At 41.0% G+C, this 26,804-nt stretch overlaps 3 protein-coding genes and 1 long non-coding RNA gene across 7 annotated transcripts; 1 reads left to right on the top strand and 3 right to left on the bottom strand.

Annotated features, from left to right (window-relative positions):
* Positions 1–301: 301 nt before the first annotated feature.
* LOC116922977 (trypsin-7) lies at positions 302–4,176 on the bottom strand. Its single transcript, XM_032929484.2, has 6 exons — positions 3,833–4,176; positions 2,297–2,342; positions 2,024–2,189; positions 1,752–1,960; positions 1,409–1,669; positions 302–1,285 (listed from the first exon to the last, which is right to left on the bottom strand). Exons 1-6 carry the CDS (start codon positions 3,908–3,910, stop codon positions 1,143–1,145), a joined length of 903 nt encoding a protein of 300 aa, XP_032785375.2. The 5' UTR covers positions 3,911–4,176; the 3' UTR covers positions 302–1,142.
* A 3,112-nt stretch (positions 4,177–7,288) lies between these two features.
* On the bottom strand, positions 7,289–15,996 carry LOC116922827 (sodium-dependent dopamine transporter). Of its 3 annotated transcripts, XM_032929275.2 has the most exons (16): positions 15,463–15,995; positions 14,852–15,045; positions 14,736–14,753; positions 12,591–12,670; positions 12,447–12,501; positions 11,401–11,555; positions 11,086–11,246; positions 10,834–10,972; positions 10,567–10,701; positions 10,296–10,399; positions 9,489–9,726; positions 9,266–9,394; positions 9,079–9,178; positions 8,647–8,747; positions 8,411–8,578; positions 7,289–8,315 (listed from the first exon to the last, which is right to left on the bottom strand). In XM_032929275.2, exons 1-16 carry the CDS (start codon positions 15,498–15,500, stop codon positions 8,166–8,168), a joined length of 1,965 nt encoding a protein of 654 aa, XP_032785166.1. In that variant the 5' UTR covers positions 15,501–15,995; the 3' UTR covers positions 7,289–8,165. The 3 variants fall into 3 exon arrangements, with proteins under 3 accessions (XP_032785166.1, XP_032785167.1, XP_032785168.1); XM_032929276.2 differs by lacking the exon at positions 14,736–14,753 and having other exon boundaries at positions 15,463–15,996; XM_032929277.2 differs by lacking the exons at positions 14,736–14,753; positions 14,852–15,045 and having other exon boundaries at positions 15,463–15,985.
* A 172-nt stretch (positions 15,997–16,168) lies between these two features.
* LOC116922803 lies at positions 16,169–23,666 on the bottom strand. Of its 2 annotated transcripts, XM_032929232.2 has the most exons (13): positions 23,445–23,666; positions 22,856–22,903; positions 21,268–21,465; positions 20,564–20,695; positions 20,268–20,453; positions 19,966–20,028; positions 19,725–19,825; positions 19,556–19,648; positions 18,785–19,464; positions 18,577–18,710; positions 18,164–18,364; positions 17,326–17,673; positions 16,169–16,810 (listed from the first exon to the last, which is right to left on the bottom strand). In XM_032929232.2, exons 1-13 carry the CDS (start codon positions 23,518–23,520, stop codon positions 16,674–16,676), a joined length of 2,397 nt encoding a protein of 798 aa, XP_032785123.2. In that variant the 5' UTR covers positions 23,521–23,666; the 3' UTR covers positions 16,169–16,673. The 2 variants fall into 2 exon arrangements, with proteins under 2 accessions (XP_032785123.2, XP_032785124.2); XM_032929233.2 differs by lacking the exon at positions 18,164–18,364.
* LOC123472381 lies at positions 21,461–25,570 on the top strand. The gene is made up of 2 exons (XR_006646806.1): positions 21,461–21,863; positions 25,241–25,570. It is a non-coding gene; the product is annotated as an uncharacterized LOC123472381 (long non-coding RNA).
* Positions 25,571–26,804: the final 1,234 nt, after the last annotated feature.

The following is a 26,804-nucleotide window of genomic DNA, read 5'->3' as shown; positions in this document are numbered from 1 at the left end:
AGACGCATGCAGCGTCGTCATCTATTTTTGTAGATTGAGAATATAACCAAATGACAATGTTTCCCGATAGTTACGTAACGATTACCGTCCAAAATGGTAACTTCGTATCTATGTGTGGGTACTAAAAGATAAACGAAATAACGGAAGGTAATCCGTGGTTGCTACGCCACAAATTACTTTTTTTTTTCCTCGCTGACCCGTTTGATTACCTGACGCTACATAATTGCAGCCTGACCGGCTGCCTGTTTCCCACCTTCCAATTTTTATCAAGTCACGCAAAAAATAATCTCAATTCTTTAGAATCAATTAAACTTTCCGTATATTTTGCATTCCTTTGAGCTATGTCCTAACTAAAAACTACGGAACAACCAATGCAGAAGAAACTGTGAAAAGAAAAAACTAAAATAAACTTTTAAACGATTAACGAGGAAAAAAAGACGTTGAATCTACAACGGGACAAGACACACAATCCTATTCATTAAAAAAAAATGAAGATAACGGGCCTGGTAATCAACAATTCCCACAAGCGATGAAATGTGTGATTTACGACATATATTTACAAAAGAGCCTCGTACGTATAATGTGAAATACGTTTCTGTGAAATCAAAAAAACAAAACACCATAGTTGGAAGTCCTTTGAAACAAACTCCGTCACATGGTTCGAGATCAGAGGCGTTAGTTGGACTAGAACGTATCATGAATTCCTGGAATTCAAATAAACGTCACCGCCCTACAATTACGGCTGGGGAAAAATGACCTCCATGTTTCGATACCAAGAACTTAATCAAATAATCTAAAAATCTAAAAAAGGTAGAATCGTTTTCTGTTTTTTTTTTTAAAGGAAAGAATTTAAGACAGGAAGAAAGGGAAAGAAAAAAAAAAAAGGTTGAACGATGCGGAAGTCTGCGATAGTCGGCACCCTCTCTTCCCAGAAGGCTGCTGGCTAAATAGGCAGAATGTATGCAATTATTCGCCTCTGTGGGCCGGCACGTCAAGTCAGCTGTTGGCCACGAAACATGCATCGAACAAGTTGGTGCATTATTACTGTTGTTGTTTATGCATGCTCTCGTTATGCAATTTTTTCCCGGCCGGAAGTGTACGCTTGACCAAGTGTGATTCCGCTTACATTCCATTGCATGTGGCTAATCGCCATTGCGCCCTTGACGTCGACCGCAATAGCACGCGTCCGGCGTGTTTTCGGCAATCCATTTCAAGTAGCGTCCCATCCGCGTGTACACGCCGGGATAGCCGACCCTTCCGCATCCTTGGCCCCAGGACACGACGCCTGGGATCGAAAAGCAATTCAATTCTATTAGTTAAACTTCTCCGCCAACCAATTAGCGCCACCCTATTCATCCGACATACTACATAGTTTAAAATGATGAAAAAAGATAGCAATCTCGTTTACCGATCAGATCAATTTTGTGATCTTTGCCTTCCAAATGCAAAGGCCCACCGCTATCGCCTTGACAGGCGTCGAGTTTTCCGTGATCGTATCCGGCGCACATCATGTTCTCCGTAATGGCCTGGACGCCGTATTTCGTCTTTTGGCAGTCGGCGTTCGTGTAAATAGGAACGGCTACCTGGGCGAGAACGGGCGAAATGTTGCCCGTTTCATTCACGCGTCCCCAGCCGGTTACAACGGCCACCTTTCCGGCGTATTCAATATCTAATTCGTGTTAATTAGAACTCGCTATTATTTTTGGGGGAAAAGAAAAGAAATCAAATCTTATTTTCTTATGTAATGTTACCGGATTGAGGAAGACAAACGGGTCCGATGAATCGAGAGAAGGGAATGGGTTCGTCGAATTGCAAGATAGCAATGTCGTTATTAAATGTTTTGGCCTCAAATTTCGGATGTTTCACCATGCGGATGACAGCCCTCAGTTCAAGTTCTTCCTGTTTGACGTTTTCCAGGTCGTGGCCGCCCAGCAGAACGTGAATAGAATCCATATCCAATCTGAGAACAGGAATGTCAAAATTATCACGAATTTCTTCGTTTCGAATCTCTCGTGGTTGTTACCCGTCGACGCAATGGGCGGCCGTGACGACGTATCTGTCGTTGATGAGGGTGGCACCGCAATAGAGAGCGCCTTTGAACAGCAATCCAGCCATCCATGGATAATCGTAGGCTTCGGTAGGACGTCCGCCAACGATACGGTGCTCGTCTTTTCTCGATACTCCACAAGCTGCAATCATCATCAAATAATTGAAGAAAGTAAACAAAAAACGTCCATTAATTAAAGAAGATGGAAGCCATTTTGTTTTAAACGTGAAAATGGAAGAGTATACTCACAACATTTGCACGTTTTCTTGCCGTAACGCCATCGGTCAGGATCAAACTTAGGTAAACAAAAGAGCACGTTAAAAAAAAAGAATATCAAGAAGCCACTAAATTACATTGAAAATGTGCATTACTCTTACGTCGTTGCCATTTTGTTCATGCTATTCAAAACGCCCTACCTTTTACGAGCACGACGAAAGATGATGAGTAGCCTAACTATCAAGAACATTCCGCTGCTCAAGAAAACCGCAAATGTCGGCCATTCAGAATAATTCGACAACGTCCAGCTGTCGCCCGTTGATGACACAGGCTCTTCTCCCAAATGACGTAACATCCTAACGGAAACTGATGTGTTTCGGTGTTGTTGTTTTCTTTTTTTTTATGTCGGCGTTGACACATGTTTATATTTCTTTCTCTTTCGCAATAGAAAATGTTTCCGCCCCGTCTAACAATATTCCTCCATATCTGGGCAACCGACGCGCGCTGTTAAACGACTGAACATTTTCGACATTAATGGGACACAACGAAGATGCTAGAGATAAAAGCGGCGTTTATTCAAATGACCGTCTTAAGGAGAGGGTCTAACTGTACGTTATCATCTGTTTAAAAAAAAAAGAAAATTAAGAAACAGATGACTGGCATCTTCAACGAGAAAGAGCAAACAGAAAAAAGTCGTAGCTTTTCCGCGTTTGACCAGCTGTTGACACTTTAAAGGCGATAACATCAAAAAGGAACCCGATGTGGCTGACTATTAGGCCTTTGCCCTTACTAATTGCTTTGTTGTCAGGAGAAAAATATAAAAAAAAATGAATGTTTCGCAGAGGCACCGTCAGCTGAGGCACCTCTTTACGTCATCCTATGGTCACGGTCATAACTCTGTGAACGCACAACTTTGCGCATATATAGTCTTCGGCTGTAGCTGTAAATAATTGGGCTGGAAACACATGTGAATGTGTTATGCCCGTTGTGCGATAAGACTTTAGTTTCTTTTGATATTTCCCAACAATGACGCAAGAGCTGTCCCGTAAATTGGGCACGTCACGTTCCGCCACTCATCTTTTATCATTTGCTTGTTTTTCTATTTGTTCTACAATTTCAGTGGGATTCATATATGCCCATCTGAACGAAAATGTATTATGAGAGGAGAAAGTCTGACTTCTTTTTCTTTACGTCCTTAATCCATTGAGGTTATTTTTATTTTTCCTCTTTTAATTTTTTTTTCTTTTCTGGGTTTTTTGTTGGATGGATGCATCTCGCCATTGTTCGTTGATAGAGTGGCCGAGGACGAAGAACACCTGCTGTTTTCGCACGGTAGAGATCCTGTGGCGATTCAAAGTGTCCACTTTTCGCTCGATCAAAGCCACATGTTTGGTCATCTCTCAAAAATCTTAATGGAATTAAATTTGCATTGCCTCATTTTTATTTTTGTTTTTCGTTCAAACTCCCCGTCTTGCCCAAATCCTGTTTTCACCATTGCTCGGCCTGATTCTAAGCCCTCGGTTCGGCCCAATAAAACCAATCAAGAATTAAATATGCAAATTGACTTACCCAAGAGGCAGAAGTGACCATCCTGAAGACGACGATAAGGACGAGCAGTTTGATGCAGAACAACGGACTGGTAGACATTGTGCGCAGCTGTCCAGGATCAGCAAAAATGGAGAATCACAAGAAAACGTCGGGGATCCCAAATGCTCAGCAATTCGACGGTTGGCCTACGCGGTATTCGGATGTGCAATAACGAATGTGTTAGCGTATTATTGCGGAAGCCCATCAACAGGAATTGGAAATTGGATAACGTTGGGGTAGGAAGAGCTGAGAGCTCGACCAGGAGAGCGGCTCGACACGGAATGAAGCGGCAACGGCAGCCATAGTCGCGTTTTATATTGGCCTGTTTCGATGTGGCTCGTGTGCCGTATTCCACACGGTTGGACGGTCGGTGGAGGAGAAACTGAAACGGAACGGGCCGAGAAGGAAAGAAAAGAGAGAAAACGGAGGGAGAAAGAGAAAATTGCTTTGCCACCTATTACAACTAATTCGCCTATTCTATTTTCACCTGCACTGCACTGTGTGTCAGCAAATTGTGGCAAAATTCAACCAAAAATATGAAAAATCAAATTCTTTAGATTTCATAGTCAAATGTTAAACAATATCGTCTAGGAAAGCACTGATTTCTATAGACAGTCACATTACACACAGACACACACACACACAAAATGAGACTACAGAAAGAAGACACACACACACAAACAGGATATAAAAATGCAATGTAGGAGCCTCAAACATGTGGAAGGCAGTAGACCATAAACGCTGGATTGGATAAACTCATTTGTAATTCCGCACGGCTAATACGCTTTCCCTACAACATCAAACATTCTTCTAACGAAAACCCATTAATTTCTTCGCCAAAAACATGAAATAGCATAAAGTATATAGTGCTGTCTACATTACGTACGGACGATTCGGATGTCAAGTGTTGAACCGCATACAAAACACGCGTATAGCTCCAAATCATTTCCGTTCTACTGTAACTCCTTATGTGCACGTAGTTCAGACATCAATTTTATATCATATAGTTTAGCTATCCAGCAGTCCTTATGGGTCTTGGTTATGCGTCGTATTAGTTCACATACCGTTGAAATTCAAAGCTGAACGAAATGTCCGGTGCGCAAGTGAAGCGGGCGCAACATTCGCGCGTTCTGTCCGATTTCAATGAACTTGTTATTGTTTGCATTAACACTTTCCGGTCATTCTGTTTTCTTTTCAAACGCCATTAATCAACGTAGGGGGGGACAATGTAACAAAACGAGTGTATAACAGTAGTCGGCCAATTAGACTATAGGCCTTTTGGAAAGGCGGGCGTTGAGGTGTTCAGTTGCTCGGGCACCACATCGACCCCATTTCTTGCCGTCTTCTTATGTGTTTGGGGGGGGGGGGACCGACATGACGTAGATACACAATTATTGAGGACTCGGAAAAATAGCATATAACATTCTAGCTACTCGCAAAGCGATGTCACCTTTTTATATAGCCCGAGAAGTGAAGCCAAAGTTGGTCCGCTAGCCCAAATTGCTAATGGCCTTAAAAATATAAAAGAAATTCAAAACGTTTAAAATGAAAAGGTAAACGGAAAAAAGAAAAAAATGATGAAGTTTTAGAAAATCTTTTTTTTTTTTTCCAGTGATTGTAGGTAAATGTATGCATAGCTAACATGAATATAGCAACCACCAACAATAAAGTATGCCAGTCGGAGGTATGACGCAAATTCATATACGCAGACGGCCAAGACTTTCGCTGGAGGAACGGGCACGTTCCGTTACACGAATAATGAACTAGCCCGACAGCTCAGCTGGATCATGCCCGTCGCTCCAGTTGGCTCGATCCCTCATCCAACACACATGAATTTCCCGCTATGTCGTTTGTTTTGTTTAAAAATAAAACATTTTTTCTAGACATTTCAACACGAAATGATCTAGCGTATACATGCGTGCGCGTTCAACATTTAGTTCGCCAACTTTGCATTATTCAGACGATGACGTCCGTCATCCTTTTTCACGTTTCACCTTCTGTTCAACACGAGTGGTTGGTTTTCTGCCGACTGTCTAGGCTTTTTTCTTTTGTGCAGAATCATTCAACACCCGAGGTGTTTTGTTTTGTTCGACTTCTGTCCTTTTGTGGATCTTTTAAACTGATGTCATTCACTGGCTACCAGAAGAGCCGTGATTCACTTGACACAGCTCAACAAATAAATAAATGGATGATATGATCGTCATCATTGCGTAAGAGGGTATTATCAAATTTAGGTAGCCTAGCGGTTCTAGGGACAAATTCATTAACACAAATAGAGAATATTTTTGGATGAAAAAGACTTTTTTTTTTTTTCAAGTCCGTGGGCTTCGTTGACTTTCTCTTGCTGTGAACGAAGAAAATAGAAATGAGGGGGGAGAGACATTTGGCTGCTGCTTGTTTCCCCTTTCGAGAAAGAATACATAGAACAGCATGAAGGAGAAGTATTGAGAGCATCGCGCAGAGAAAGCAGGAGAGGCTCATCTTCCACCGATTCTGGAACATGCGTATAAGATGTAATAGGCTTGAATGGATATCCATGTGAGTTGAATTCAATGTGTACCTACGTACGTACGTGTAGAGAAGGACTCTATCGAGCGTGTTGGCGTCCGAAAGAAAACCGCAGCCGGAAAAACGAGCGAGTTGGTCAATCGAAAATCATTGTTTAGATGATTACAACACTTGGACACAACGTTTGGCTTTATTTAGTGCCTTTTTATTTATCGCTCCGTTTTGCCCGACGACTTAGAAAATGCCTGGAAATCGGGTCAGTTTTCCTTTTTCTTTTCAAGTCTATCGTGTTTCATTTACGTCAACACTCGTGCCGTTCTAGTTTGTTTTTTTCAAATTCAGTCGCAATGGGGCGATAAATCAATGCGACATTCTCTCAATGAATAACTGATTGTACTACACACCTACCAATCGTTATCAACGATGTGAATCGAAAAAGACAAATCGCACAGCCCAGCCGCAGGTGAATTGCCATTTCATTTTTCACGTCACTGGCCAAAACTTTCAAAAGCAAACTTTGAAAGTGTTGTTTTAATAACAAGGACTTGCCAATATGCTGCTGTACACAAACATGAAATTTAAAAAAACAGACGCCTGTGAATCGGATCGAGAGTCGGGCGTCCGATACGAGAGAAAGTGCCACACTTTCATTTCCACCATCAGTTGTTATAACTCTTCACTATCCCATAGAATATGGGGGGGGGGGCCTAGAGGAAGACCTGAATTTCCTATCGAAACTAAAATTTAATAAACGAACCCTCGTTGTTAACAAGCCGCTTCCATTTCGAAAGTGTCCACGTTGGCATTTGCGGTGAAAGCATAGTCTTGCCCAGCTCCGCGATGCGGTTGACCATTTTTGCTGGGCAGCACACTCTACAACAACAACAAAAAACACGCTAAAATTGTCGGAAAAGAATTAATAAAAAAAAAGAAAAGAAACACTAGTTTTTATTGTTTTGTTTTGTTTTTCGGCTATTTTGTTTTGACAAGTGACTGAAGTGAGGGTGGGGGTTAGAAATCAATAACACTCACGCACAAAACAAGTAAATTCAAAATGTGTGTCTTTAATTAATTATCATCGGGGATTTGCAAAATGAAAACAATGAAAACATGTTGGCCTTCCGGATACTGGCTGATGTATACGAAATGCCAATGCTATAAAAACGTGCTGCTTAAATGTGGACATCATTTATAGGGCGATGGGGAATGATTTCTGTATCCACGAACGTATATATGGAATCAAAAGATCCTTTTGGACAAAATAGACACTGCGAAACAACGACAAAATGCAGCGCTAACACACGTGACATTGAAAAAAAAAATTTTTGTTATTTAAAAAAAAAACAAAAAAACAAAAGGGACAAATATAGAGGAAATGGAAAGTTTAAAGGGGAATAGAGTAAATAAGAAGTAGAATAAATAACGAGTAATTAAAATCAACAACACCACAACCGTTTTTTTTTTTGTTTTTTTTGTTTTTTTTACTTGTCCATAAAAATCGGTATACGTTTAACTAAACGGCATTTTTATCAAATCAGTTCTCCTGCCGATTCTAAAATGCAATTACGTACCGGTAAAAAACAAAACAAAAAAATCCATTTAAAGGTAAACGCTGTGATATAGTATTAAAAAAAAGAAACAACAACGACATGCACCTCTCGTGGGTGGAAATTAGACTAAAAAAAAAAATCTAGCAAACTTGGATTGCTAAATTGTTTGCTGTCTTTTGGCCTACAATGGCGTCTTCGTACCGAAAATAATCGAACATCGTCCGTTCGTGTTTTCTAACAATAGCTGGCATCCCGAATTAGACGTAGGTGCTTCGATCGGTCGAAGTTGCCTTGAAATTCTCGTCGATGATCAATAACGTCGTGGGTCGCTCGTTCGTTATGGCATTGTCCACCACAATCATCGAATCATGCTGAACGACGTACGGCGTCACCAGTATTTTCATTCGCTATTTTTAATAGCAACGCACAGCACACACCAAGAAAGGGAAAAGGCGATTCATTAAAAGACCATCATCAACTTGTACAAACAAGTGATTTATACTTGACAAAAAGTTCCAGGTGTGATGATTATTTGATAAATTGCAACGGTAGGTATCATGGCGATACTGGAACCTGCTATGCACCATCCCAGTAAGTTAGCCCACATCGGATAAACATATCCATCGTATTCCAATGGCTTGTAATCCCACAAACCGTAGCCGATGATGCCCTTATTGCACATTCAAAAAGATCAATCAGCGAAATGTGCTCACTCAAACATGCAAATGAAACGTTTACCATAAGGAAAATGGGAGCGATAAACTTCCAGCAAACTCGCCAGTAGATCCCTGGGCAGAAGCCAGTCATGGCTTTGATATCTTGACAGAATCGATCGATACCTGATGTGTTTTTGTTGTGTGTTTTGTTGTTCACAAAAATAAATACAGTTTAGCGAGTTAGTTGAACGAGAAGAGCGATCAACATGGCTTGCATTCTAGATCAAGTGCTGAGTGCATGAAAGTTCATAATGTCATTTTCTTGCACTCGCGTCAGCACAGCATAGAAGAGAGAGAAAGAGCTTCTTAATGAAAACTTTGTTCGCCAATAACACAAGGATTCGTGCTTGTCTACAGCAGAATCATTTTGCCCAACAGGGGTGCAGTATATAGTAAGCCTAATTTATTTTTGATTTCATTTTTTTTGATTTTTTTTTAGATCGAGTTAACCTACCGTAAATCCAGGACACGGCGATGGATTCAAAGAGAACGGCAACCAGAATAGAAAAGCCGGCGGCGAAGCGATCCAGTAAGTTGAAAAAATAAAAACCACCCTGTGAAAGCAAAGGGCAAACGTCAATGATTGAATTTAAAAAAAAACAAAAATTGAGTGAAATTCCCCAAATGAAATTGAATGTAACCTGAGAACAGGAAGCCAATCCGACGACGAAATAAACGCTGAAGAGGCAACCAACAAAAATCTCTCGATGTCGTCCAATTATTGGATATTCATCACTGAGCGCTGTAATGATAGCTTCTGATCCCCCAAACTGTTGACCAATCAAATTTTGAACATTTCAAAAATCAAAATAGCCCCGGCCGGGGTTAATTCATTGAATTGTTTTGTGTTTTCTTATCGCTTACGGAGCTGTCCAGTCCGAGAGTCATAAGCATCATGAAGAATAGTAACGACCAGAAAGTCGATCCGGGCATAGTGGCGATGGCTTCCGGATAGACGACAAAGACCAAACCTGGACCTTCGGTAGCTACCTGGTCGATGGGTTTTCCCGAACGTAGCGCCATGTAACCCAGCACGGAAAAGATGACGAAACCGGCCAAGAAGCTCGTCGAACAGTTGATCAAAGATGTCAGCATTGCGTCCCTGTTGTGTGCATTTTTCATTTCATATTAAAGCCTGATGATGGAAAGCGTCGTACACACTGGAACGTTGGGAAGCTTTAATTGTTATCTATTTAAGAGATGGCCGTGTGTGTGCATAACGTGTGTCGAAAATTCTGAAATTGGATCAAGGACTATAGGTGGCCTAAATTTCTATTTTTGTCTTATTGTAGTATATAATGGCGGTTTTGGAATATACACTAATCAACGCTTGATAAAGCCCATGCGCAATTAGTTGACTCGCTGACCGATAGAATAGAACTAAACAAAACACGGCAGATGTAAAACGTTTGAAATGTGTCAACCATCTGTGTTATAGTCGACGGAGGCCTAATGAAAACCTATATTTTTCTAAATTGCCATATTGTTTTTCTTTTAATTCTCTATAATGCATACTTCAATTAAAATGTAACAATAAAACATGTGAATTATATAGCCTAGGATATCACACTTTCAAGGCTCATAAACTTGACGGTGGTGCGCTGTGTTATATAACATTTTAGCTTGAGGATGGTGAGTTGGTGTAAGTAAGGCGGTCGTAAGCCTACTTACTTGTAAACGTTATTGTGGAACTTGTTGTAAGAAGCGAACGCCAGTAAAACACCGAAGCCCGGCCCTAGTGAAAAATAGACTTGCGTCGCTGCATCGACCCACACCTGATTCATCACAATCAAACAATTGAAAATGTTTTTTTGTTATTTTTAAAGAGATTCAAATCAATCGCAAACGGAACATCAAAAGCCATTCGAATATTAGGGCCAATTAAACGCATTTTAATGGAAGATTGCAAGTTCAAACGAAAACAAGGAAGTTGAGGACTCACCTCGGCTTTCTTGAGGGCTTCGAAGTTGGGCGACAGATAATAGCGGATGCCTTCGGCCGAGCCCGGCAGCGTGATTCCGCGCACCAGCAATATAAAGAGGACGACGTAAGGGAAGAGCGCCGTGAACCAAACAACCTGCCCATGTTGGAAATTTGCATTTTTTTGTTGGCCATTATTTTCAAAGCCAAAATAGAAAATGCTAACAACAATTTATTTTTGTGCAACAGACGCGGTCATTCCAAATTGATGGGTTACAATAACACCTGCCTTGCCAGATGTGGAAATGCCCTTCCATAGACTGAAGTAACAAATCAGGTAGACGACCAGCAGACACAGGGCAATGTCCCATTTGATTCTACCCAGATCGTCAATGCCTTTGCTTTGGTTCAATTCCAGTAAGCCCCGCCTTTTTGCAAAAGCATTTCATTCAAAAAAAGAAAAAATTATTGTTTTTAAGAAAACTCTGAGCTTTATATCCTCGTCTTGCATATGAACTGAAATTGCGTCTAAAGCGCTTACACGAAATACTCCCAAGCGGCTGACGTATAATTAGTTGACTGTTGCGTTGAATTCAATTCGACGTGACTCTCTAAATCCGATAGAGTCTCGCTGATGTTCGTGTGGCTCATGCTCGTACGATTATTGACGATGTAAAAACTGCCGTTGAACTCGTGATTTACCTACACGAATTCGTGAAAGGAAGAAAACAGACATCGCACAATGTTGGTACATTATGTAGAAGTTAGTTGTTTTGATCACGACGTTTCATGTGGAAGGAAGACGCTTTCTTTTGTTAGAAAATAACGAAGAGACTTCATGACAGTCTTTTTGTACCTCAGCGCATTGAGGCGTGTTCCATGAATTGGAGCAAGTGGTCCACGGTAATTGGCTGGTAAACGAAGCGAAAAAGAAGTGCAGCGCCCAGGCGATGATGACGTTGTAGAAAAAATCGACGTAGAACGCGATGAGAACGACGGCGAATCCAATGCCTGTACAAGTTGACGAACAAAATGCAAATGCACCGATACAGATCTTGTTACATAACCCTCAACCGCCAAGACTTGCAAAATCGTGTTGACGTCCATTTCTATACAGACGGCCGAGTCCTTTGGAACGCAACAATAGAAATCTATAGACGAAAAGGCAATGTCACATCGATCCAATTAAATCGGCCATCCGACCGCATTCTTATTCAACTCTTCTTTCGTCGGAAGATCTCAGACTTGGACAACTGTTACAAGTCGTTGGCAAGAAGCTGAGTCAACCGAAAAAACGTATATCGTTATGACGATCGATTACATCCAGTCATGAAAATAAGAATACAAAAAAAAATGGATTGATTCGTCTTGTCAATTTAGGGCCGTCCCCCATTATGTGAATTGTGTATAGTGACCCAACCGAGTGGAAATGCCGTATCTAAAGCGAGTGGACCTTTTCTTTACTTAATGCACTGTTTTCAGCATCACTGATTCGTCGGACGTAGGTCTAACTATTCGTATGCATCTTAGTATAGCCAATTATATATATGAAAACGTGTTATTTTCATCGACCCAACTATATCTACGTCGGAAAGAAGTAAGCGGGTAGCAACTGGAACAACAAGTACCTACACCGTCTGTGCCCTTGAAAAATTGAACGGCAAAGCTAAATGTCATCGTCTGCTCATGTTTACAACGTTCCCATCATCTCACGTCATCGCAATTAGCATAACCGACAGAGCGTTGAAACAGGACATTGGATGGACGGTATAGATAGCCATGAAACGAAGTGTTCAAAAACAAAAGTCATCGAGCATGAAAAGGCAAGCAATAATGTGTGTGGCTTTCGTATTTGCCAATGTCAAACAATGGCTGAAATGCTTTCGAAGCGAAACTGATTACCTTTGAAGAGTGGAACGATCCTGCCCCAGCTGGTGATGGCACCCTTTCTGTAAAACTGCAAGCGTCAAACAAATGTAGTCGTTTCAAAGATGATGATTGCTTTTTTCTTTTTGAAAAAAAAAAGAGAACGTTAAAGCTCCGTACTTGACCGAGAGCCAGTTCCATGTAGAAGAGTGGTATTCCACCGACGAACAGCATGATCCCGTACGGTATCAAAAAGGCACCTGCAATTCATAATTTTTTTTAAAAGAAAAATTAAAACCATGTAATGTGAATTTAAACCAGGGAGGGGGGATGTTCCAGGATTTAACACTGCAATACTGATGTGTATAGCCCATAGTGACAGTAAAGTATATATGTATACGGTTCCTCCGGAAAATAAGAGCGAAAACATCCATCAACAGCTGGAAGTGACACTCGAGGGCCAAGCCACTTAAAAAAAAAAGAAGCCCTCGCTTACGTTTCCCGTGCTTTATGGGGGTTATGGCGCAAAATATGCGACGCCTTCCAGCAACGCTCGTAGCTTGCACTTAGTTGCAAATGCAGACGTCACACAACGATATAGTTGTGGTGGACAAAAGTGCTGATTAATGCCTCTTGATCTCGCCGTAGATCGCAAACCAACGTGACAAATGAGCACATCACACACACCTACACGCTTTTCAAAACCAAATCTGTTGAATCGTCTGCAACGTGATGGTATAATATAGAAGTCTCGCAGCACAGTCCCGCGCCATTTCAATTTATAGCGAATGCCTAAACGAGGGAATGTTAGGGGGTTTAGTATACGACGTTCCTTCATTAAGGAATTAATTAGAAAGGGCAAAAAATATCATTTTTTTTTTTTTCATTATTACTTTATTCGTAATTATATATATACTATCCGTATATAACTTCCGCGTGTAACCGGACCGCATCGATCACACGAAAAATGATTTTCGCTATCTACTGGCATTTTTCTATAAAGAATTCTGTTTAATTAACTCCTCAACAACCCGATCCGATGTAAAAAAAGATGAAGAAGCTGGTCAGACTTGAACTCACCAGGGGGGGGCAAGTCCAAACATGATTGTAGACGCTGTGTCTAGTTAGCTTTAATTATGTATATCTCATTTGGAATGCGTTCAGGGGGCGGGTTGGGGGTAATAACGTAGAGAAAGAAGGGGATAAAAAAAAAAGGGGGGAAAGTGCTGGACTCGAGGGAAATATTTCTGGTCGACGCATTTGTGATATGATTGTCAGAAGAAGTAAAAAGATGATAACAGTTGGCCGTCGATAGCCCACAAGGAAATATATAGCGGCGGTCATGAGCAATGCTAATTAATAAGGCCAGGATGCAACCCGGTTTGATGAGGAATGAATTAAATAAGACGTAATACTACATACAATCAAACAAAATCCTAATAAATTAGCGTCGAGCAGAAGGGCCTACGTTGAAGGACGTATGAAATTGGACCATTTTTGTGTGTGTGTGTGTGTGTGCTTTATTATTTGATTATCTGACAGGCTAGATGAGATTCGATGGCATTTGTTATACACAGCTGACAGTGGCTTATGAATCACAGCCGCTCTTTATACGAGTTGGGCTTATCAAAAAGCAACGGACGCTCTTTAAAGCCTGGAAATAATTTTAGTCTTCTTCAAGTTGTCGACTCTTCGGCCTCACGCCACATCCAATGGAAGGCATTTCTCTTGTTGGAACGCTCAATTTGAGCCGCCCGTCTCTGCGAGACTTGAGTGTGTCCGTGCCTTTCTCTATACTTCTTTGCTTTTGATATTTTGTGTGTGTGTCTGTGTGTGTGTGTCCCCTACACACACAAAGACTTTGGGGTGCCGCGTATAAACAATAACGTGCCACATTATAAGCGCACAGCTCATCACACATAAGAAACAAGAGCCTGGAGATTCTAATCTCGTCCTATTGCCTTTTCGGCTCTTTTATACTGATCACGCTTACGGTTGAAAAATATAATAATAAATAATAATAAAATAAAATGTCTGGACGTCATATCTTGGTGGCACTTGATGAACAACGCTCAACTGTTAGCGGAAAAGATTAGGAAAATAGGACACGACCTCCCCCCCGCTGTTTTCTGTATTTGCTCTTTTTGGATATTATTTTTTTGAATTGTATACGTGACCAAGTCGACAGATGGCAAGTGCCGATTGGCTAACGGAAAGGCGTTCGTGACCTATCGAAGTGGATAGATGCTCAACGCTCGATGAATTTAAGAAAGCGATGAAAACAAACAACGACGGATCGTGCTATAAATGGAGAGAAAGACTTACCTCCTCCATTCTTGTAGCCTTTTTGTTTCGAATTGAAAGGATTGCAGCATTTCGGCGTGCAAAAACAGACGAATTTTGAATAGAGTGAACATCGCATCGAAAGCATTGGGTCTTACAGTAATAGGGAAAGCGCCAGACGTTGGCGAGATCGACGGCGAAACCGATGACGGATAGCAAGAAATCGACCTTCTTGTTCCACGTTTCACGCGGCTCCCCTTCGCTCGACAGCGTTCGTGACACCGGTGGTTTATTGAGCGCCGTCACTTCGCTTAGCGGCACGCTGCTCGTCCCATCTGCGTTGTTGCTTTTCCTTTAAAAAAATAAAACAAATTTGGATGTGGATTCGAATTTCGAAAAACCAATTAACAAATGTGAACATTTTCCCCCAATTTTTTTGAAGTCTCTAACGCCATCTAAAGTAGTAGTACGTAATAAGCTGTAGTAATGCAAATATATACATAAGCCGTTCGGCACAATGTATATATATTAGTAGCCTACTATACATAGCGGTGGTAGTATATTTGATAAAGCGCAAATGGGGGGGAATTTGGATTTTAATCCTGTCGCTGTATATACGATGACACCAGTACGGTATCTGGCAATATTCAGACGGGTTGGCATTATAGTCAGGATCAACGTGCACAATATGTCGCAATGCTTTGACTTTGAATTAGAGTGAACAGTGTCGGATTTTGAAACGTATAAAGCAACATCAAGAACAACTTACCCCATCCAGCTATCCACTCGTTTCTTGAGATTTTGCATTTTTCAAAACCCAAAAGAAAACGAAAACAAAAACAAACAAAAAAAAAAAAGAAAAAGAAAACAAAACAAAAAATATTTCCAATTCCTTAAATGATGACGACACAATCAGCTGCAGGAAAAAGAACCAAAAAAACTGGGGAGATTATGTTGGTTTGAAGAAACGTAAACCTCCCGCTCCGGTCATGATGACCACTCGCTATAAAGACGACCCAACAGATTCGTATCGCTCAAATTTTGTAGACGAGAACTTCAATGTCAAAGAAGAAATACGAAAAACAAAAATTGAATTCGCGCCAATCGGCTAAATGAAGATGCGCAAGAACTGGTTTATAAGAAGCGATCACCGACAAGGGCGGCCGACATCTGAGAAGGCAGAGGACAACGTGGCAACAGGTCATGTCTAGCAACCAGTCCTCTCTCTCTCTCTTTCTTTTCTTTTTTTCTCTTTCCATTTTTTCATTTTACTTCCTCCCTTTTTTTGGTGATTTTCCTCTTTTTCTTTTCATTTAGTGCGCGTCCGCGCTCCGCCCTGCGATGCTCTTCTCTATAGGGATTTTGCGTACGCATCAAAACGATGTGAGCATGCGTCAACGATATGTGGGCCATCTGGCCATCTATCGGTGAGCTAATATTTATTGAAAGTTGTAACTATTTGCATACGAGTTGTGTTCCTCTTTCCTATTGAAATTTATTCAAATGAGGTGGTGATTGAAAGAAAAAACAAAAACAATGAACGATGTATAACGTGTCAACAGAGGTCAGCATATCCAAACGTCTTTTGATATTGAACAGATTTTGTATTTTGTATTTTTTTTTAATTCGATATCGGCCGGGAAAATTAGGTATTCATATCAACGAAGATTGGAACATTAAATAATAATAAAAAAAAAATATGACAGAAAACTTCACCAAAATGGGGGGAGACCGTCGCACACCCTAATTCAACATCATCGCGTCATGCTTTTTGTGCCACTCGTTATACGCAAACAAACAAAAATGAAACGTTAAAAGAAAACAACACCCAATTAAAAAAAAACAAAAACAAAAAAGGAATAAATGATTGTTATGTTAATTAGCGTCGAAGACGTGATTCACGCGGTTACTGTATAGACTCAACGGAGTGCTGGAAGAAGCGGGGCAGATCAGATACACAACGTCTGAGATCTGCGTTAATTAGCACTTGAGGTTCACGCAATTGACGCCGATCTCTGTGCATTTGCATTCAACGCATGGTCCCGACAGCTCATCGATTATGCGTCCCACTCGGTACATCTGTCCGTAAATGTTGCAGCTGTCAATCCTCAGTCCTCCTATTTTTGCGATCGGAGATACAAAGAACAATTCAATTAAGACAAATCTCTTTCCAACCTCCTTCTCTTAATGCATTCGAATTTCAACGATTTCAAAACCTTCCAGTTCTAGTTTTCATTTCGATTCACAGCGAGACTTTGCGTCTATCAACAAACAAAAAAAACCAAATGAAATCCACCATTTCAAATGTCCCATTTTGTTTTCTTTTCTTTTTTCCAAACAACTTCATTTTCTATTCCATTTCCCGACGGGAGCTGATCGGCTGTAAAGTTCCTTATGTTTCAATTTCTGAATGTTTCTTTCTTTTTTCTGCCGTCAAATTGGGTAAAAGGAAAATCAATCGCTCGATGAAATGAGACGCTGTCAACTCTACGAACAGATTGAATAATCACTTTGTGTCCCCATTTCCTGGGCATAACAAGATGAGACGTAGGGCCTTAATCCTTAATATGTTAGACTCAAGCGTAAGGCAATCTATCAACGAGAGTCTTATTTATTGATTGGATAGACATACCTGTAGCGAAAGGCGCTGGCACTCCGACTAGATTATTGATGGCCGGTTTGCTGAATTTGCTGTTAAACGACCTGGGCGTCGTCGGCATGGTCGGTCGCGCTGTAGGCCTACTCGATGTGAAGCGTCGCAATAAGAAGCTCGGTGTAGGTGGAGGCGGAGGCAGAGTGCTGCTCGGCCGAGGCGGGAACGTCACCTTGAAGGCCAGCATAGGCGACGATGATTGGGTGGTCGATGTTGTTTTCGATTCTTCGTCAGACGGTTGGACTTTCTCTTGCGGCTGGCCTTTATCGCTTGCCATTGTGCTGTTGATCGCATCGTTCAACGGTTCCACCCGATCACCAGAATTCCCTGATTTATTACATTTGATTTGATTTTTGGCTTTTAAATTTGAAAATTCAACTTTTAATTTCAAATAATTAAAAGCGAAATTTCACGAATCCTTTTTTGTTTGGAAACTTTTGTTTTTTCTTTTTTCGTTAGTAACGTGACGAGTCTGTGAAAGATGCAATCAATTCTCAAGAGATCATGTTCCCAGCTGATAAAAGAAACTAATTAAGACGCAAATCGTTTGTGACATTAACCAGACATTCCAGATCTGCAACGCAACAACAGCGCCGTGATTAGAACGGACGCAAGTGTGTATCATCGCAAAACCAAATCCCACCCACCCCCCCACTCCCCCTTTTTTTTTTGTTTTTGTTTTTTTGTTGGGTCTCGTTCTTTCTCTCCCTCCCCATTCGATTCGAAATGCGATTATCGATTTTCACGACGTGATAGGAAGAACAAAAGACGAGTGTCGTGGGGTGTACGCGTGCAATTAGAATACGTAGAAACTTACCACCGCAGACCACTTGTCCGCAACAGAAATCGGGTTGGTCAAGCCGCTGACAGCCGGGCAATAGCGGAGCGCACTGCGTTTCGTGGCAAACGATATCGCCCAGCATGCAGCGACATATCTTGCAGGGATCCTCCACCTCGCCCGGCTGACTCTTGATCAACTCGCCGTGGTTATAAAAATCACCACCGCTACTACAGTGCTCTGATTGACATGCGTGCAAAATGGACCAGCAGCCAAAAAAAAACCAAAATTGCTATTAGTTTAAAGACGATTCAATTGTTAACAAGACGTGCAATGATGAGCCTCAATGATTAGTAGGCGCTATAGTTCGATTGAGGGTTAGTTTGATGCAAGCCCATCAACATGAATGAGGTGTGTGTGTGTAGGGCCATTTGTTTGTTTGTTATATTAACCTGTTTTCGATTCAGAGGCAGATGCCGGAGACAAAGGCGTTCGCTGTTCCATGACACCGCCTAAATTCAAACGTTCGTCTTCTTCTAAATTAGAGACGCCCATCACCGCATCGGCCGCCACGAACGGAATGATCCTGAACGATGAAAACTAAATGATTTGAATCCAATTTTGTGTGGAAATGTCGAACACGCGTGAGGATCTACTCACTCGAGATTAGGTAAAGATGGAGGCAGTTCCATGTTGCTGTAATCGTAGTCCAGGGGCTCCTCCTCTTCCGCCAGCATTGGCGGAACCAACGGAACCACTTGCCCCGCATCGGCCATCGGTTTGGCTGTTTTATTCTCGACAACAGGCAGAAGATTGGCGCTGCTCGGTGGAGGGGCTGCCATCGGAGGGGCCGTTGCGTTTGTTTTAAGCGCCTCTTCTTTGCCCACAACGCGGGCAGATGATTGCGAAACGGACGTGATCGACGACGAAACGCTGACTTCAACGTTCCTTTCGGCCGCTTCTGCATCTAATTCGTCTGGAATCAGTTCAGGTTCTTCATCGAGACGCGATGACACTGGCAAATCGTCGGAGATGGGCGCGTCTTCGGCTTCGGTCAGGGCCGTCGGTGGGACGTTGTCGTCCGTTGCGACCGTGGCCGACTCTTCGGGCACATCGGTGATGGACATCGGGGCCGGTACGCGACTTTCCACCAACGATCCTTCGATGGCCAATGAATCCAAATGCGGCCCTTCGATTAAATCGAGTTGAACGTCGTTGTTGGGCGACTCTTCAATCGCTTTGCGGAAAAAGGATGCCGCGGAAATGGCTTCCAAATTGGATTGCGGATCCTCTTGCGTCAGATGATCCGGCCCGAGGGTAACGGCGTTCGGCTCCTCAGACTTTGAAATTCGGAATAAAAAAAAGATCGCGTTTCATTTGAAAAACGGAAATGGACCGACCCAATGGAGTCCGTTATGCGTTGCAGCTTACCTGCGCTTGACTGGAAGTCGTGGCTTCTGTTGCTGTGATATCGGCGCTGCGCTTCGTCAGCCTCTTCTTCCGAAAGACACGCGAATTGGCCAACTTGGATGTATCAAATTGCACGTTTAAAAAAATAACAAACAAAAATGAAACTAACAGATGCGCAGTGCAGTTATACCTTTAAATGATGCGAGGATGTCGTTGAAGAAGAATCGAAAATGCGGTCATTGCCCCGGACGTTTGCCGCGGCCGCGCCAGACATCGGACGAACGCGGTCACCTGTTTTGTTGTTGTTTATTGTTATTTCTAACTGTCAAGGAGAGTCGGTGCATTGCTGGGTGACGCAAACCCGACCCATTTTGAAGTACTTATTACGCATTAGCCTCGATAACAAAAAAACAAAAAACAAATGAACGTACCTCGACGTTCGCTGGGTGTCATCGTCTTGGTAACGACGGATGTGGCGTTGGCCGTCGCCGTGGCTTTTTTTTTTTTGTTAGTAATAAACAAACATAAATAATAATACAAAAATAATTATGGGGAAGAAACGAAAAAAAAACATGGAAGTTTAACACGCACGTTGCGCTCTGTCAGACAGTTAAATAATTGGCAACATGGGAACGCAACGTATAATTCTTTAGCCAAAAACCAAAAAAAAACAGTCCATTTTTAAAATTAAAGGTGGAAGAAAATAATAATAATAATAATAATAAATGCTTACCACAATCGTAATGAGTTGGACAGCAGGCCAGATCACGGAAGCGGGGCGTGCATCCTTCCAGTTCCGGTTCTGCGCATCGCGGTTTGACGCACGTCTGTTTGCCTTTTAAGCAGAAACAATATTCGCAAGTGGACGATGTCATCATGGCCGAGCCATCGGCGTACAGCGTTCCAGAATCCACGCAACCTGAGCAATTCATTGTTGATATTTTCTTGAATGATCATTTAACTTTGAAACATGTTTGCTTTTTTTGTTTTTTAATTGCTACAAAATGTCAATGAGAGGCAGATGTATACCTTGTTTATCGCTACCGCTTTTGGCCAGATGTTTCACCAATCTTTTACGCAAATCTTCGCGAACTTTCCAGGCTCCCACCTGACCGGTAGGGTCTTTGCGGAAGAGTCGGTTGCCGCCGGAATGTGCACCGGCTACATACACATTCAGTGCACAATAGATAACATCAGTTTCGAATTAAAATTCTAAAGCAATCTTTCAATAAACCAAGTCGTTGGGAGGTTTATTTTTTATTTTCAAGGGTGTGTGCCCCTGGCCAGTCATTTTTGGCGTCAAGGGCAACATGTGAGCTGTTCAGAAATTGTTGGACCGTTAAGGGAAAACCTCGTTAACGATCTATTGTCACGACTACACACACTAGCTGACAATCATCACGCGTCTAACCTTTGCCAACCAATTGCTACACCGACAAAGAGAGCAGCAAAAATCCTTGCACGACCGCCATTTTTTTTTTGAAGGCAGACCATCATAAAATGCAACGAATTCTTTGCTGCACAGCGTTCAACTGGTTTTTTTTCTTTTCGCCAAAACAATGGCTGCCATGGCGATGACACGACCCTCGGGGCTATACCAACGTGACAATCAACTCACGTGAAGCTAAAGAAATTCTAATTCTTGCTTATCATTTGCCAGTGACCTTCGCTTATGTATCTTATCAAAAACTATCATTTTAAAAGGAAACAGTTTTAAAAAGAAAAACACTTACGACAATGCAATTTCGGGCAGCAGGCATTCTTCCTCTCGACCAGCACGCAACCTGCCGGTGGTGGGTAAATGTCGTGCAAGAACGGGCAGACTTGCAGATGACAACGTAACGCTCCCGTTTGGCAGCTGCAGTTAAGGCACGGCTCTTTCGTGTGCACCGCTTGCGTTTCATTATAGAACTTGCCGTCGTACAAACAGCCTTGAGCAACAACAACAACAAACAAATGTCGTGTAATTATTACACGGTTGCAACATGAAAAACAAACGAGCCCAAAACCGACATGTTTTATGTGTTTGTTTTTTTTTTGTATTAAAAAATGATGTGTGTTGTGTGTCAATTGCACACCGTGTGACCGAAATTGCGAAACGACCGCGAAAACTATCAGATCAGAAAAAGATGATTACAGAGCCCAGACTTAAACTTTATGACTTTGCGTTGCACACACAAAAAAAAAAAAAAAACACATATTTAAGAGCTTTTTACAGTCCAAATGTTTCTTTTGTGTGCATGTGTTCAACGTGTTTTTCTTTTTCTTTCTTTAATGACAGTTGCGACCCGCATACCGTCCGCAAGATAACACAGGTGGAGATGGACAGGTAAAAATGGCCGTTGGGCATTTAACTGGATTATCTTTTTTTTTTTTGTTTAACATTTCGAATTTTCTTTCTCTCCTTCCTGAAATTGAACCGGGCAAACTCATCAAGATGGCTGACCAGTTGTTATTTGTTCTTCTACTAGGCTACTACTGCGCAACGTGCAGTATAATTAGAAAGAAAAAAAAGAAACACGTTCCCCCGTTCCCCCAGACTAGGAATGCTAATGAGGCACAATTTAAAACATGTTATCGGGGAATGCGAAATCCCGAATAATAAAACAATGCTCTGCGTCAGCAATCCCATTTTCCCTTTCTCTCTATCACGCGTTTCAATTTATTCAAATTTTTTTAAAAGAAAAAACTCGAAATGTTTTCATTTTCTTAATCCAACATCTTGGACGAAATTTTTTTCATTTCCAACTTTTTTTCAAGGTCTTTTACGGTCATCAACCGAAACTTCCCCTCCGACTTTTCAACAATTGCACTACACCCGAGTTCTTCCTCAGCTTTTCTTTTCTTTCCTGCTACTACACCCTTATGGCTCCTATTATTATTTTTTTTTTTTTTTGTTTTGTTTAATGGCGCATGTCTCTTTTTGTGTTATTATCATTTTATTTATGTTTTCACTGTTTGCCGTTGTGTGTCGATTAAAAGAATGGGGTACCGCTAGCTTTCCTTCAATAACCCGGCCACGTATTCGAACTCGACGTCAGGAAGAACTTAAATGAAAAACGTTGTCAAATCAGAAAAAAAAACAAAACAAAGCGTGAATTCATTGAGCAACGTCGCGTTGAACTCGCCAAATCTGCCCTGTTTTTGTTTTTTTTTTCTTTTTTAAATAAAGAAATTCGATTGAAAGGCTGCACTTGTGAACTTGGAATCAAAGGAAAAAGGGAGGAAGCCGTCACGCTCAACGAACTCGGTCGACAGTTCCTTTTGCATACAAATGAAACAAAAGCGGATGTGAAAAACAAAAAATTAAAATTCATTTACCTGTGCGTTGAGGATCATCCACCGTGACATCAATGTCCGACATCGGAGCTAAAAAAAAACAAAGGAAAGAAATGGATCATTACATTTGGTTTCTTTCCGAACTTCAAGAATCGAAAATGACGCAAGTGGATGGTCAATTATGAATGATCAGCTGGAATGCGGTTAACGTGCAATTCACGTTAGACGCACAACTCAAAATGAAAAATCATTGGAAAAGAGCATCCACTGTAACGAGACAGGATGTCTGCGTGGGAAATTGTATCACGTCGATACGTTCACAAGGTTTGCACGCAAAAAAAAAAACCGGTCGAAATCATCAACTTGGTCCTTGAATGCTAATTTACATAAATCAACAAGTTTGCACACAAAAAAAAAACCGCCAAAACTATCCTATCTAAACCTCCTCGATTTAGAAACAAAAAAAACTGATGGGCGATTTACATTTTTTTCTGAGAATAGGTGTTTCTTTCTTTCTTTTCTTTTTTTCTTCCCTAACCCCTTCTTTCTCTAAAACCAGATGTCCTTGAACTAAATTTAAATAATTGCAAACAAAAAACAAACAAAAAAATCTAAAATTATGCAAATTCACCTGTTGAAATGGTAAGCCACGAGAGAGACGAGACGAGGAGAAGAAGCCAGAATTGAACGCAGTTGAACGTTGCCATAGCAAAGCCGCTGAGCACCGAAACAGTTGTGAGCGAAATAACAAACAAACTTTTGAACGAAACAGAAAGAAAGAATACAAGAGAGACAAGCTTCTTATTGAGCCACTTGTTGGCTGAAGCTTCTAGCCACAACTGACAGGGCGAGCTCCAGAGCTGGTTTTTTTTGTTCGACTCTTGTCTTGCACCTTTCGGCAGCGCTGTACAGCAAAAATGATGGCAGTAGCTTCGCTTGGGCAAGTTTCAATTGTTTTTTTTTTTGTTTTCGAGTTGAATAGTTCGATGGCCGTTTTGTTCGATTTTCTAATAGTTGCCACCCACTAAAATTGTGTGGCTATTTCTACCCATACCAAACAACAACAAAAGTAGATCTGCTATTTGCTGGAACTAGAACAGATTTGCTTCAAACCGCATTCGTTCGAGCTATGTAATAAGAGTATATACCTTGTTATTTTATGAGGGGGTGGGTGGGTTTATTTATTTTGGCCTCGTTCTCCACTGACCTGAGACGTTTGATCTTCTGGCCTATTCTCGTAGTTGGCCGTTGCATCTGCTAACACCGTCTCTTTTTGTGTAGCAACGTTCAATTTTATTTTTATTTTTTCCTGGTTGATTGGCTGATTTCAAAAACAACTCTGACTAACTGTTGTCGACTGTTGAGAACCGGAAACTATAGACAAGAAAGCGGAAATCACGGGCAAGAACGATGGCTTGTCTCGTACGAAACCCTGACCAAAAACTGTGTAGGTTTAATCGATTACTTGTTGATTTCGGTCGTCCACACTTAAAATCCGTCTCACTCACGAGGATGATTATCAAAGTGCGACGACAGTGTGTATGTCGAAAGATCTCCTACACCTGAAGGACATTTCAAGGTAAAAAAAAAAGAAATGGATGTGACCAAACCTTGAGCGACATGTGGACCTCCAATCGCCATTTTGTTTCCATGGACAATGTCAATTTAAAAACGAAACACGCGATTTATCTTAAAATTTCTCTAAAACTTTCAAAATTCAATTATTTATCTTGCTATTCCATTAAAGTTTTTTTTTTTTTATGAAACATTTTCTATTAATCAAACATTTATGCCGGGAATTTCTGCTGGTCTTCGTGACGAGAAGAACAGATCAAACTCGTTATGGTCCAACTATAACGACAACGTGCAATGTCAACAGCAAAAGACGAAGGATTTTATGAATTGTTATTCATTTAGATCTGTGATATCAGAATGTATTAGATTTAAAGAAAGAAAAACAAAACAAAACTAAAACTATCCACTTAACACGTTTTTCCTTTTAATTTTGAAATACGAGCTTTTGAGTGTAACCTTCAAACAGGTGCAATGAACTCAATGTCCTAAGGACGTCGCCATCGAGTTTGCCGATAGGGCGAAAAGAAAAAGAAAACAAAAAAATGGATTCCCAAAAAGCGTACACGTAAATTGACGGGCAGACCGCATCTAAGTGAGAGCGCCACAATGGAACGTGATTGGTGAACGAGAGCTTCCGGTGTTGGTCGGAAGTTGCCGCTTGTTGTTCACCGATAATCGGTCACATATACGTAGACTATACGTACGTTTATATAATTCTCGACACATGCACTTCAATCTTTCGATAGACCCTATAGCGAATAATAAATATGTACCTTTTAAAGGCAAAGTCCAATTTCATCAATGTCTGTGTCTGGATTACATCGACATTTTTTTGTTTCATTGATTAAGTAGATGCAGAGGAAGAAAAACGGGTTTTTCTTCTTGATTAAAAAGCTTTGGCCAACACCAACGGTGATAACCAGAAGTATCACACACCCTCTGAAAAACGTGAATCATGTGATGTTGGGATGAGGACACCGCCAGCAAAGCAACGGGACATCCACAAAATCGGGAAGATGACTCAATTTCTTTTATTTCACATCCTTTGAAGAAAAGAAGAAGAAAAAAAAAAAAAAGTACAGTTCTTTTTGTTGTTGTTGTCGTGTTGACGTTGTTAACCCTCCGGTTGTTTTTGTAATGATGCACATAAAAGAAAGGTAGAAATACATAACAGCATAAAATATAGGCAGGTCCATTTGTATTCCAAATGACGTACAATATGCCAGTGGTTTTCCAGATGACGTGCAATTGACAATAGGACCGTACCGTTGGCTCGAATATAATCATCAAACCATGTAGCGCCCAAGGCTTGTATACTCTTTTTATTTTTATGTATTTATTTATTTATTTTTTTGTTTGAATAAAAAGGAAAACCCAAATCAAAGTCTACAAAGAACCCATAAACCTTGATGTGGCTTTTGTTTGGCGTCAGTGTCATTTCACCATCCGCGGGAGGGCTTTTCGATCATAAATACGGTAAACATAAAAGAAAACAAAGGACATTGCGAACTGGTGGAAATATTGTCCTTTGAAAAGAGTACAAGAGATTTGGTGTCAGGGTGTTAACGATATCGTGATTGGGGATGTAAAAACCAACGTTCATTTGTTAGCGCCATTGTTCCTTTTTTTTTTTAAATAAGATGAAATAGGTGCTGTTTTTTGTTTGTTTTTTTTAAAATCAAATCCTATAATTGGGGAAGCAAAATGAATTTGAACACATGAATTTCTAATTTCGAGGCCTTCGCCAATTGCAAATGGCGTCCCGTAATTACATAGATATAGACACAAATCAGCCAAGGATAAGCCAACTGTGAGCTGCACGGCCTGTCCCGGATATTTTCCATCAAAATCCCACATTGTGTTTGTTCGAGTTTCGTTAGGCAAGGACCGATTTAATCTAGCACTTCCGGTTTTACCGGCTTTCGTCTAATGCACCGATTTCCTTATGACTCAGAGTATCGATTTGTGCGTGTGTGTACGATAATGACGCACTTTGTTCAAGGTAAGAATCCGTACTTTAGTCATGTCCGTTTGACGTGCCTATCTTTGCTATATAGTCCCGGAACGAACGAACGAACGAACGAAAAAAAAATTGATAACAAGTCCAATACAGACACCAAGAAGCCCACAAACTATGGAATGCTGGAACCAACCTTTATTTATTCAAAAAGAAAGGCACACACAAGTTCAAAAGTCTAAGCGTTTCGTTTATAAATGTGAAGCAACGTACACGTGAAACAAAAAATGGGCGTTAGCCCTACAGCAGACTCAAAAGTGCTTCATATTCAAATAGGCAATGAAACGCTAAAAAAAAAAACGATTAAATTTGAATCAACAAATAAACACAATCGAAAATTCATTTTCAATTGGGCAATGATGGGTCGAATAATTTCTGTAGAAACCTCCACATAGTTCG

The sequence above is a fragment of the Daphnia magna genome, linkage group LG5, assembly GCF_020631705.1.
Source record: "Daphnia magna isolate NIES linkage group LG5, ASM2063170v1.1, whole genome shotgun sequence".
NCBI classification, from domain to species: domain Eukaryota; kingdom Metazoa; phylum Arthropoda; class Branchiopoda; order Diplostraca; family Daphniidae; genus Daphnia; species Daphnia magna.
Note: the sequence above shows the minus strand (reverse complement) of the source record. Positions and strands in the feature narration are given on the sequence as shown.

What these genes read in the sequence shown, in the direction of transcription:
- LOC116922977 (XM_032929484.2), bottom strand. Translation starts at nt 3,910, where the DNA reads ATGTCTACCAGTCCGTTGTTCTGCATCAAACTGCTCGTCCTTATCGTC. An exon ending in GCCGCCCATTGCGTCGACGG is followed by an intron (nt 1,961 to 2,023) that starts GTAACAACCACG and finishes TCCTGTTCTCAG; the next exon opens with ATTGGATATGGATTCTATTC. An exon ending in CGTTTGTCTTCCTCAATCCG is followed by an intron (nt 1,670 to 1,751) that starts GTAACATTACAT and finishes AACACGAATTAG; the next exon opens with ATATTGAATACGCCGGAAAG.
- LOC116922827 (XM_032929275.2), bottom strand. Translation starts at nt 15,500, where the DNA reads ATGCAAAATCTCAAGAAACGAGTGGATAGCTGGATGGG. An exon ending in GCCGCTTGGGAGTATTTCGT is followed by an intron (nt 10,973 to 11,085) that starts GTAAGCGCTTTA and finishes TTTTGCAAAAAG; the next exon opens with GCGGGGCTTACTGGAATTGA. An exon ending in CTCTCGGACTGGACAGCTCC is followed by an intron (nt 9,395 to 9,488) that starts GTAAGCGATAAG and finishes ATTGGTCAACAG; the next exon opens with TTTGGGGGATCAGAAGCTAT.
- LOC116922803 (XM_032929232.2), bottom strand. Translation starts at nt 23,520, where the DNA reads ATGGCAACGTTCAACTGCGTTCAATTCTGGCTTCTTCTCCTCGTCTCG. An exon ending in GACACCCAGCGAACGTCGAG is followed by an intron (nt 19,826 to 19,965) that starts GTACGTTCATTT and finishes ACAACAAAACAG; the next exon opens with GTGACCGCGTTCGTCCGATG. An exon ending in CATCCTCGCATCATTTAAAG is followed by an intron (nt 19,649 to 19,724) that starts GTATAACTGCAC and finishes GATACATCCAAG; the next exon opens with TTGGCCAATTCGCGTGTCTT.